The sequence below is a fragment of the Eulemur rufifrons genome, chromosome 8 (genome assembly GCF_041146395.1).
Source record: "Eulemur rufifrons isolate Redbay chromosome 8, OSU_ERuf_1, whole genome shotgun sequence".
Lineage (NCBI taxonomy): Eukaryota > Metazoa > Chordata > Mammalia > Primates > Lemuridae > Eulemur > Eulemur rufifrons.
The window spans coordinates 35,437,707-35,450,233 of record NC_090990.1 but is presented as its reverse complement, the minus strand read 5'-3'; the positions used below and the strand labels follow the sequence as shown (position 1 = coordinate 35,450,233).

Sequence of the window (12,527 nt, the reverse complement as noted above, 5' to 3'; positions counted from 1 at the left end):
GCTTCTGGAAGGCTGCATCCCTGCTCCCAGGCCTAGAGTGTCAGCCCTGCAGCAAGGAAGGGGACTTTATAAACTGCGGGAGTCCAGGGGCAGCCTGTGTGAGGAGGGGAGACTCAGGGCTGCTCCTGCGACTGCCAAGGTGCCGACTCCTCAGTTGGCCTAATGTATCTCAGGCCTATATCTCAGCGTTTTTTGGCTTTTCTTCACTCCTCTGGGAGGTGTCCACTGGATGCCTTCCAGACACCAGCCTGCAGGGACATTGCCCCAGGGAGCCCAGTGCATGAGAGGAGGCTGCTTGGACATTGGAGCTCTGTGCCCTGGAATCCGTACTTGCCGCAGCTACTCACTAGCTATGGCCTGGGGTGAGTCATTTGTCCTTTCTGGTCCCCTGCCCTTCATCTTCATAGTGAAGATGTTCTGCTCAGTGACCTCACAGGCTCTGCAGTTCTGATGGCCTCTGTGAGTCTTCTGTAAGTCAGAGACCTAAGAGTGGTTTTAATACTTCCTAAGACATACTAAGACATTAGTATGAGGTACACCAGAAAGGTTCCTGTCCTAAAACCCTGAAATTCCAGAATCAAGCCTTCATTTCTTGCCAGGAGCACTTCTTTGTCATGCACAAACTCTTTTCAATGGTCAATCCTGTTTTCTTCTTCCAGCTCATCAAGGGTGGAACATTTTATCCCTAACCCTGCAGCCTGATGAGTCTATCACTCCGACATGAGATTTTAGGCCATGGGAGATCTGAACCTGAGTGAGGAAATGGGGGCGGAGGCCTAAGGAGTCAGGGACCTGAAAATGAACTTTGCCAACACCACTGTTTTCTAACGACAGCCCAAAGGCTCAAGAGCAGATGCTGGGCATTGGGCAGAACAGGTCTGAGTTGTGGCTTCTGGTCCTGCCTGACCAAGGCAGCAAATGATTTATGACCAGATGAGGGGCCCAGACAGTGAACTGTGGGTTCACAGCAGGGTGAGGACAACCTGGTCTCGAGAAATCTGGAGAGGCTTGTCGAAGGAGTTAGAGCAAAGAGAAGTTCGGCAACATTAGTATAGGAAATTGAAGGTTTACTTGGGAAGACAGTGACAAGGGCAGTTTGAATAAAGTAGAATATTCTTGTAGGGGAGTGGCTGTCAACCAGGGGCCATTTTGCCTCCAAGGAGACATGGGAGATTAGGTAATGTCTAAAGATATTTTTGACTGTCTTCACTAGGGGGAAGGGTGTTACTGGCATCTAGTGGGGATAGCAAGAGATGCTGCTAAATATCCTCCATGCAAGCGCAGCGCCCACAACAAAGAGTCATCCAGCTCAAGATGTCCATAGCAGTACTGAGGCTGAGAACCCCAACCCCGTGGCTGGTCACTCAATAGATGGTACCTGCTATTATAGGTGGAGCCATGTGGCAGGGAGAAAAAGTCTCTTACTTAAGGTTTGTCTCATGAGCTGGAGATTATTATTTTCACTTTATAAGTGAGGAAACTGAGGCTCAGAGTGGGTGACTAATCTGTGGGACCGGGTTATGCGCCCCAGTGCATCTGCCCAGGGAAATCAGCAGGCTTCCTATCTGACCCCTCAGGATATAGAAGAAACACAGCGAACAGTGTCCTGCCCAGTCCCCCTCACCCAGCTCTTCCCTCCTGTTGGATTCACCCTCTGGTGAGCTGGCTTTCAATGTCTTGAATTTCATCAGGTCATATCTCTACCCAAATGAATTCGCTGGTTCTCTACTGCCTCCAAGCAAGCTCTCTTGATGCCTCCTAAACCTATATTTTCTCATAAAGTAATGTACAAAAAATTCTGCACCTTGGCATGTCCTTATCATAATTCACAGCCCCCATTCCCTCTTTATTGTCAGTTCAACAACAGAGTGATAGCCACATGTTGCTGATGAAATCAGATAAAACACAACACTAACACCGGGGTTGGCCGAGTACAGGTCCTGGATGAATGTTAGTTTCCTCCTTTCCTTCTTAGAGGAGTTGCGTCTGAAGCAAGTCTCAAAGGCTGAGTAGGAGAAAGCCAGACAGACGAGGCGGGGGCTGGCATTCTAGGCAGAGAGGAAAACATGTGCCCAGAGTGAAGGTGTAGGAGAACGTGTCGTGTTTGGGTAACTGCCCAGGGTTAGCTGAGGCCAGGGCCTGTGGAAAAGGCTGGAGGGACGAGCAGCCACCAGCTACCAGAGAGTGGCATCCAGCTACGGAGGCTGGACCTGCTCTGAGGGCAACGGGAACTGTTGAAGAGTTGCAGCAGAGGTAGTGGGATGCTCCCATTTGCATTTTAGAAAGACCACTTTGGTGTCTGTGAGGAGGATGGACTGGCTGGGGGTGCTGGCACAGGGAGACTAGTGTCAAGGCTGTTCTATTCCTAGCAGGCCCTCAGACAGAGGCCAGTCAACTGTGCTGTTATTGCTACCAGAAGTTCTTATTTCTCCAGCTTAGTAATAGTATGGACCTCTTTGGGTCCTGGAGTATTGGAGAAAAGACTGCAACTGGTCTGGTCTAGAAACCAATATAAGGGCATTTCCTTGACTCTATGATGCCTTCAAGGAACTTCTGGGAGATTTTTGTCCTCAGAGGGCCTAGCTAGCGATCTTTGAGGCCTCTTGGGATCTTCTAGTGCCTCCACCAGCCACAGATCCACTGATAACTGGTCAAATGGATCGAGGCTTTCTCTCCATCTTGGCACCAAGATTATGGCTTCAGTCCTCATTGAAGGTCACCATCAATAGATAAGGTGCAAAGTTCCTTAAGTTCTGTATGTCAACTAGGGGAAAAGTAGTTATCACCAGGGAGATACCTATTAGTTATCTATTGCTGCCTAACAAATTACTCTAGAATTTAGCATCTTAAAACAACAAACATTTATTACCTCTCTGTTTCTGGGTCAGAAGTGTAGGAGCAGCTTAGCTGGGAGGTTCTGGGTCAGGGTCTCTTGTGAAATCGCAGTAGGCTGTCAGCCAGGGCTGCCATTATCTGGGCCTGGAAGGTCCCCTTCCAAACACACTCACATGGCTTTGGCAGACCTTGGTTCCTCTTGGCTGTTGTCTGGATACTTCAGTAACTCACCATGTGGGCCTCTCCACAGGCTACTTAAGTGTCTTCACGAAATGGCAATTTGCTCCCCCAAGAGTGAGTAATTCAAGAAATAGAAAGAGCACACTCAAGAAGGAAACTGTAGTCTTCTTATAGCCTAATCTCAGAGGTAACATGCCATCACTCTGATATACTCCATTTAATATCAAATCCAGCCCACACTGAAGGGGAGGGGAGTTCATCTTCACCTCCTGAAGGGAGGAGATTAACAAAGAATTTGTGAATGTATTTTACTTTTATTCTTAATATTTGTTTTGTTTTGTTTCGTTTTTTTTTAGAGATGAGGTCTCATTCTGTTGCCCAGGCTGGAGTGCAGTGGTATGACCATAGCTCACTGCAGCTTGAACTCCTGAGCCTGAACTCAAGCGATCCTCCTGCCTCAGTCTCCCATGTAGCTGGAACTACAGGTGTACCACCATGCCTGGCTATTTTTTTCTTTTCTTTTATGTAGAGACAGAGTCTCTCTATGTTGCCTAGGCTAGGTTGTGGATGCATTTTAAAAACCACCAGAAGGGCCCTATTTAATCTCCAAGAGCCAATATGACACAGTGGTGAAGAGTATAAATTTGAGATTCATGAAGACCTAGGTTTAATCCTGGCTCCCAAATTTGCTACTTGTGCAAGTTTAGGCAAGTCACTTAACCTTTCTGGATCTCAGTTTTCTAATCTATACAAGAAAGCTAAGAATAATGGATGCTTCATTGCGTTGCTGTGAGAATTTAATAAGATCATGCATGTAAGGGGCCTGGCACAGAGTAAGTACTCAATAAATATTACTTAGTTGCTATCATAACAGGATAATAGTATTGTCCTCCTTCACTAAGGATAGTATTCCATAGAGCTTAGGAACACAATTTCTGGAATCAGATTGCCTAACTTGGGACTCTGGTTCTGCCAGTCATTAGCTAGGAGAACCAGGGCAAGTTACTTGATCTCTCTTTGCCTTGGTTTTCTGTAAAATGAAAATAATAATAACTAGCACCTGGTCACCTAATAGGCATTCAATAAATATTTTATGAACAAAGGAAATAGTGGATGATAGAGGGATATAATGACAAAGGGTGCCTGTGTGTGTGTGTGTGTGTGTGTGTGTGTGTATTAGGGATGCTACACAAAGTACATTTGACTCCAAACACCTTCTGTTTGACTGGGGAGCCTGGTATGGTGGCCCCAGTTCCTTTTGAGTGTGCCCTTGTACCCTTGAGTGTGTCAGCCTGCACGAGCTCTCCAGTTTTACCAGCCCTTGCGGGTTGTTCTTGGTCTCATTGTTTGCATTCTGTTCCACCCTGGCTTTGTTGAAGCACACTTCCTTCTTCGTCTCTGCTGCCTCCACCAAGAATATGTTTAATTGGCTTTGCACAGAGTCTGGGGATTTGGTGACAGGAAGGGGTGGGGGTGGTTCCATGTCACACCACCTCAGAGCTGCTACATTACCTTAAATTGATTTTGCAAATGAAAGCTAAAAGCTAAGCAAAGGCGACCCATCCATTTTGCCTAAAGATGATTATAATGCTCTTTTATGGCCTCCTAAATGACAAAGCAATTTGTTACCTGCCTGCATCAACATTTGCTTATATTAGCACCCGAGATGCTTGATTTTTATTAGCCCCACGTTATCATTTTATGAAGACGCAGGGGCTCAGTAAAATTAGTGTGCAAATAGAATGCCCATTTTGCATTTCCCTGTGGTCAGCAGAAATGCGGAATGCAATTGAGTTGATACTGGGTCAGGGGAGACATCCATAAAGTTAGCCTTCACCAAGGGCCTCAGCAATGCCATTTATCATTTCTGGACTGCTGCAATAGATGGGGTCAATGTTAGACAGTGTTTTTTAAAAGGATTTGGTGATGTGGCTTTTTTTTTTTTAAAGCGAAAAAGTAATATATATACTAAGACGGTAGTTCAGTTTTCATCACAATGAGTTGAAACCAAACTCTCTTGTGTACATTGTAGATGGAAATGCAGCATCTGTGGAGTTTTGTTGCTAGTGGATCCAGAATGAGACAGTGAAAGGGGCACTGGCTGGGTGCCGGGCTGGACTCTGCCACCGCTGGCTGCAGGACCCTGGGCGTGTCTCTTCCTTCTGCGAACCTCAGTTCCCTCACCTGTGAAGTGGGTTAATACTGTCCACCTCACAGAGGCATGATAATGATTTAATAAGATAATATGTGTCTACATTTTCTTTATAAACCATGATCTATACAGGTATTTTTATTTATTAATTTAATAGTCAGTTGCTGAGCACCTACTCCATGCAGGGTCCTAGGAAAGATGTTAGAGACATACCCATGGAATTCACAGCTCCCTGAAGAGCTTGTTATCAGTCCAGGAAACATTCAGGTGTCTAACTCCTCTTTTAAACCGTAAACTTCTTCAGGGCAGGTCAGCCTTCTCTCTCTCCCTTTGTTCCTAAAGGTGCCTAGCATAGACCTGAGCGCAGAGTGAATTCTCAAGTTTGTATTTTGGTTCTATTATATTCATTGTTGACTTTCAGGGGAAGTGGAGACCCCAACCCTTGCTGGTCACCCCAATGGACCAAGCACATCCCAAGCCTTTGGAAACAGGTTTAATAGAATTTATATTTCTTATTTTCATCTCTAACATTGTTGTGTCAACTGTTGGGATGATGAACCATGTTCAAAATGACCTGTCTTCAGCATTTCAGAAGGAGAAAGCCCATCAATTTTTTCTTCACCCTCTCCTTCCCAATTATTCTCCAACATAGATGGAATCCTTTAATCCAGCTGCTCTCAGTGTTCCTTCCTACATTTCCTTCAGGTTACTGTTCTCTTCTGTGTCAATCAGTCTTTCTCCTGCCCCTTCTTTCTGGGAATGTTACTCTAGGCTACTGCTTTTGCTAATAATATCTTTGCACAGTAGCTGAACTTTATTACACAGGTTAGACTTCTGTAGAGACAGAAAGAGCTTGAGTTCTGATTTGTGGCATATTTTCCCTACTTTTCGGCATGTCTAATGATTTTTTTTATTGGTTGCTAGATATTGCTTGTTATACATTGCTGACTATCTGAATTTTATTGTCTTCCTTTAAAGGGAGTTGGGCTTTGTATAGCAAACAGCTAAGTTTATTTTGTTCAGTTTGATCCTTTTAAGACTTATTGTAAAGCTTTGTTAAAGTAGGTCTGGAGTAGTTTAGTCCCACCACTAAGACATGGCCCTTCTGAATTCTCATTCTCCCTGAGCGATCAGTGAGGACTTCCACTTTTGTGGTGGGAATTTATTTTTTCTTTTGTATTTTATTTATTAATATTTATTTTTATTTTTAATTTTTTGTAGAGACAGGGTCTGACTATGTTGTCCAGGCTGATCTCAAAATCCTGGCCTCAAACGATCCTCCTGCCTTGGCCTCCCAAAATGCTAAGATTGCAGACATGAGACACTGCAACCAGCTTTTTGTTTTGTTTTGTTTTGTTTTATGTTATGGTGGTAGGAATTTAATGATTCCTAGTCCTGTGTGACCCCTGAGAACTACGCAGTTCACAGCTCCTGGTCATTTTTTCCTGACAGTATGGAAATTTACCCTATGCATGCACATCTTAGGAGCCAACAAAGACTCAAGAAAACTCCTTTACAGATTTCTGGAACTCTTTTTCTGCAGAGCTCCATCCTTCTGGAACTCACAGAGTTTCCCCACAACTACCACCTGATGAACTTGAATGTCAGTGAGACTCCCATGCCTTGATCAGGATTCCCTGCCTGCTCTTTGGTCTGGAATGGAGCATCAGACAAAAAGCCAGGGCACTGTGTACTTCATGTGTTTTCCTTCTCTCTTGAGTTATCGTGCATGGCCTCTTATCCAATGTCTGAAAATAGTTATTTATATATTTTGTCCAATTTTCTGGTTAAGGTAAAAAGGAAATCTTATCCCTGTCACAGTATTTAATCAAGGCCAGGCTAGGGCTTGTGTTCTATCTCAGCTCCTATGTGACCTTGAACAAGTTATATAACCCCTCTGAGCCTCAGTTTTTGTCTCTGCAAAAGGAGTATTAACAGCGTGCTGCTGTCAGGATTACAAATATGTCTATGGTGTGCCGGACACAAAAGGAGCTAAATGGAAGCTGCTGCTATTCCTAATATAAATAGCTACCTTCTTTGCTCCATCATCTATTGAATGTATACTGTGTACTATGCAATGTGTAAGCTTGTTTAATCATCACAACAATCCTATGAAGTAGGTATTATTATCTTCATTTATAGATTAGAAAATTGAGACTTAGAAAGGATACACAACTTGCTTAGGGTCATGGTCAGCGGATCTGAGATTCAACTTCACTCATGTGGCTTTCTCAGATGATTGTAAATATTACATATTAATACAATATGAATATGATCAGTTGCACCAAAGAAAGGGAATATAATCTTTTAATATTGGGTATCAAATATTGGGACATAATTTAATTAGTTAGCAAAGGCTGGGCCTTAATGGTTCTAACCCAACAATTGAACAGATAAAGGTAAAGCACCCAGCCCATTCCCTGTAGGGCTCCCTCCCACACACCAACCCCTAGTCTCAGCTTTCCTCGCCCTCCTTAGCCACCTTTCTCCATTTTATCTTACAGACAATCTCCGGGAAGGGGCAGAGCAGAAGGTGGTATTCATCACAGGACGAGTCCACCCAGGGGAAACACCCTCTTCATTTGTGTGCCAAGGTGAGTTGCAGGATCTCATGGGTATCCTGTACCTACCCCCCCCCTCAACTGGGGCACTGTGATATCTCTGGGACAGTGTGGTCACATGCAGAGTTATTATCTCAGATGGGAATTTACCTCATCCTTTTGAAAGGTTACACCTGATTTCCATTAGGTTTTATTTCAATAAACGTGTATTGACTAGATGTAGGTATGGATGAATGGGTGAATGAATGGATGGATAAATGAATATGTAGGGCTGAATGAAGTTCTCAGTGCTATACTGAGCATGAGCCAAATAGAGTCATCTACACTTCCTAGTTTTACTTGTCTCCAGTGGTTTACAATAGCTAGAAATCTGGGCCCCAGTGAATGTGTATATTGGTAGAAGGGCTGGGAAATGGGAGGTAAGGACTGAAAATTGCCTGTTCACTCATTCATTAAATCATTCACTTAACAAACAACTTTAGAAATACCTACCATAAGCAAGGGAGCGTGCTTGGCATTAGACAACCAGAGGTAAATAAGACAAAATTTCTCTGTTCAAGTGTCTCTCCTTATAATTATGTTTTTATTTATTATTAAATGTTTAATCATACAAATGTATATTTAATTAGTCAGCTATCATCAGCAATATAGATATGTTTAATAAATAACATATAAATAATAATAGAATGAATGTCCAGGTAAGAAGCATAGTATTATCGATTTCTTTTAGTTTTGTCCTCCTTCCGACCTCCCCCCACAGATAACCATCAGCTTGAATTTTGTGTTTGTCACTCTTTATCCTTCTTAATAGTTTTACTATGTATGTAAGCATCCCAAATGTATTTTTCAATTTTGCATGTTTTTGGACTTTATACAAATGGTGTCATTCTGTGTGCCTTGAGACTTGCTTCCCACCCAGGACACAGGTTACTGAGTATAGCGTAGCTTCACCTGCCTTTCACCATTGCGTTGTATTCTTGTCTGTCTATAGCTCAACTTACTTCTCTGTTTTCCTGATGATAGATAATTAAGTTGCTTACAGTATTTTTTCTTGCAAATAATGCTGCTACAAACATTCTTACACATGTTGCCATGTGCACACGTGCAAATACTGTTCTAGGGTGTATAACCTAAGAATGTAATTGCTGTGTCTGGGGATATGTGTGTCTTCTCCTTTACTAGGTATTGCCAAATTTCTCTCCAAAACATACAACTTTACACTGACACTAGCAATTGTTGCCAAAAATTTTTCATTTTTACTTAGCTAGTGGGTATATTACACATAAGACATATGATATTATGTATGTGCCAAGCACTCTTCCAAGCACTTTACGTATTTTAATTAATTATTATTAATTTGATGTATTTAATTATATTGATTTTCTATGTCACAAGAACTAAGATTAACTAACTGTTAACTGTATTTTACATATGAGCAAAATGAAGTTTGGAGAAGTTAAGTAATTAATCTCATTTTAATCCCAAAGTGAGCATGAGGTCCAAGGGATATGTACGCAATACCCTGTGGATGTCACAGAAGTTGAGAGAGGCAGCATGCTGCCGTGGAAGTGTCTGGACATTGGGAATCAGATAATCCTGAGGTCAAATATTGGCTGTGCCACTCCCCAGCAGTGTGACTTCAGTTTCCTCACATGTGACATTAGGATAACAATACTACCTAGGAGGGCTGTTATGGAGCTGGCATGAGAGGAATGTAAACAACATACCCAGTCCTGTGCCTGGCACACAGCAGGCACTCAACAGATGTCACCTCCTCCATGGGGATGTGAGAAGATGAAGCAGGTAATCTGCTCTGTAAACTATCAAGTGCTGTGCAAATAAACTGGGTTTTATTTTCAGAGTTCACATTCTTACAATGCTGTGATTAGGCACAATTGCCTCCCTGTTTTTTTCAGATGAGGAGATTGAGTTGCAGGGAGAGGAAGTGACTTGCCCAAAGCCAAGCGGTTTGTGAGAGGCATGGCTGGGCCTCCGATCACTGTAGCCGACTCCTTAGCATTGTCACCCTGGCTGTCTTCCTCCCCAGCATTGTCCTTGCAATAACCTCTCCCAGGTCCCTCCTGGGTTTACCAACCCCTTTACTTGCAGCCATCTGTCAGTTACTAAACTTGGCAGCAGATCTGTTCCCCCAGCTGATTGGATGTAACTGCTTTGTCCTTGTTTGTAAAAGCCAATATCCTTACCAGCAATACCTTCACCTCTGGGAGCCTAACCCCCGTGCACACCTCTCCTGTGGGCAGTAGAGCAGGGCAAGGCCACCATCCCATTTTGCAGATGAGGACTGAGGCACCCAGAGGTTGAGTGAATCTCAAGGGCTGTCTCTGTTGACCCTGTTTTCTGAAAAGGAACCTTGGGATGGTGCTGAGTTAATACACTCAATGCTGTCCTATAGGTTTTCAATGAATGTTTCCTCCCTGACAAAGCCCTTCAATGCCTGCCCGCTGGCTTCTCAAGACAAACTCCAAACTCCTTGGTCTGACATTCGCAGTCCTCCATGATCTGGCTCTCACCAGTTCTCTGACCTTAACCTCAGTACACCTCAGCCCCACACAGCTTAATTCCTGAATGGGTGGTCTTCTCTTAGGGCAGGGTCTTTGCACCTGCTGCTCCCTCTGCCTAAGAGGCCCTGCGCCCATCTCCCAAGGCTCATTTTGAGTGTCCCCACTGTGGGCCTCCCTGGCCCACTCCCTCCTGCCCCTGCCTTGTGCCTACATTGTGGATCTAAAGATGGCCATCATCTTTATTGCCCTCATTTGTTATAGCATATTTGATTTATATTTGTTTTCTCTCTTTGAAGCATGAGCCATTTAAGGTCCAGGGCCGGGTCTCCAACTGTCATTTTCCACATCTGTAAGATGGGGTTATCTTGTTCGTCTTACGGGGCTGTGGTGAGGAACAAATGCTGTGTTGAGTTCAGGAAGAGGAGCCTCAAGGTCACACAGCCAGTTGATAGCAGAGGGGGCTTTGAATCTGGGTCCAGCCAACCCCCAAGCCTGTACCTGCTCCCCTGTCCCACTCAGGAATGGGAAATGCTAGAAGGCCAAGCTTTGTACCTGGACAAACTGAGAGTTCTGATTACCCGCGGCAATTAATGTGCATTTCACAGATGTGGATGTGGAGTCGGGGAAGTAAAACGGCTTACCCAAAGTCAAACAGCTAATGCATGGCGGATGTGGCTTTGGAGCCCATCTCCCCAATCCAGTTCCTCCTCTTGTCCTGCCAATGTATTTGTCCCTTGACACACACGATTCATCCTTCCTCGAGGCAGCACAAGACAGGCATCATGACCCCACTTTACCATTCAGGGACTGAGGCACAGTCTTACCTGAGGGCCTGTCTGTCACACAGGGACAGCCCAGATCACAGCCCCACAGGGTGCAGCTGGCATTACTTCCCCAGTCGTAGCCCTCGGCTTGGTCCTCCTCCCCAGCCCACCCCGTTCTAAGGATGGCAGGCAGGCCTGAGGCCTGGAGAGATGATGACTGAGACACCTTTGGTTCCGTTAACTCTTCCCCATTAACTGCCTCAGTGACCTTGAGCGCAGAACAGGCGTGTGAGCCCTGGCTGTGCACATCTGGCTGGGACCACGGTTCTCGCCGCCGAGCTGTTGATGCACCTGCTGCTGGGAGCGGAGTGAAGTCCTGTTGCCACGCAGCTCTGGAAGGGGTGGCAGTAAGGGTAGCAGGGCTTGGGTTTCCTCAAGACTCTGCTTGCTGGGGGGACAGCTGACTGTAGGTCACCCCTCTGCTGCCTCAAACCCCGCTCATGACCTCTGAGGCCGAACTATCCTCACTCCCCAGCCACCATGTGCAAGGTCAGAGGAGCTCCCGTGTGGCCCCGTGGCAGGCTGTGTGAGAGCAAGGTCTCTGGAGCAGCCTGGGGTTGAATCCCAGCTCTTCAGATGTTGCAGTGTGACCTTGGGAAAGTCACATAACCTCTCTGTGCCTAGTTCCTTTATCTCAAAAGGTGGTTGTGAAGACTGAAGGAGTTAATATCCATAAAACATTCAGGATGGTGTCTGGAATACAGAAAGCACTAAATAAGTGCTAGCAGTAAGGGGAGGGGCCGGCACTAATGGAGCACATTGCAGGTGCCAGGTCATCCATGAGGCGCTTCACATCGGTTCCTCTAATCCTCACTGTGGCCCAAACCCCGGCGTGCGGCTGCAGGGCCGGTGCCCGCGCTCTTCCCCGCCGCCTTCCCGAGAGAGCCCTGGCTGAGCCCTGCTCGCCTGAAGCGTCAGAGCCGACCTGGACCTCGGCCTCTGACTGTTGGTTGAGTAAACGCTCTTTCACTGGGCTGTTGGGATAACTCTCACGGAACATTTCCATCACGGAGCACTTTGTCTTCCTCATACCCTTTACCACTGTTAATTAAACCCTCACCCAGAGGGTGCGGCGGTGGGAAGGCAGCCACGCGCTGGAGGGCAAAGCTGCAGCTCTGGGGTTCGACAGGCCTGGGCTGAGTCGTCCCACTTCCACCTCCCTGGCGGCCCTTTGGCGAGTCCCTGACACTCAGAGCCTGTTTCCTCACCTGCGGAACGGGGGGCGGCGATGTCTTCCTCCAAGGGGCTGCTGTGAGGGTGAAATGAGACGGTGTGTGTCGGGGGCGCGGGCGGTGCCCGATCCTGCTCACGTCCCCTCTCCACCTTTGCTCTGCACGCAAATCCCGCCAGGTCCCTGGGCACTCCCAGCCCTACTTTTCAGAAAAGTCCAGGGACTCACTCACTGAATGTCACCTGGCAAGTTAGTGGTGGAGTGGGGACTAGATCCAGCCTG

General features: G+C 45.8%; 1 protein-coding gene across 3 annotated transcripts in view; it reads left to right on the top strand.

Moving 5' to 3' along the window:
• Positions 1–12,527, top strand: part of AGBL4 (AGBL carboxypeptidase 4) — a 1,250,690-nt gene that overhangs the window by 1,111,693 nt on the left and 126,470 nt on the right. For all 3 annotated transcript variants that reach the window (XM_069477908.1, XM_069477907.1, XM_069477909.1), the window contains one exon: positions 7,672–7,761. In XM_069477908.1, coding sequence (XP_069334009.1) covers positions 7,672–7,761 — 90 coding nt within the window. The remainder of the gene's footprint in view (positions 1–7,671; positions 7,762–12,527) is intronic.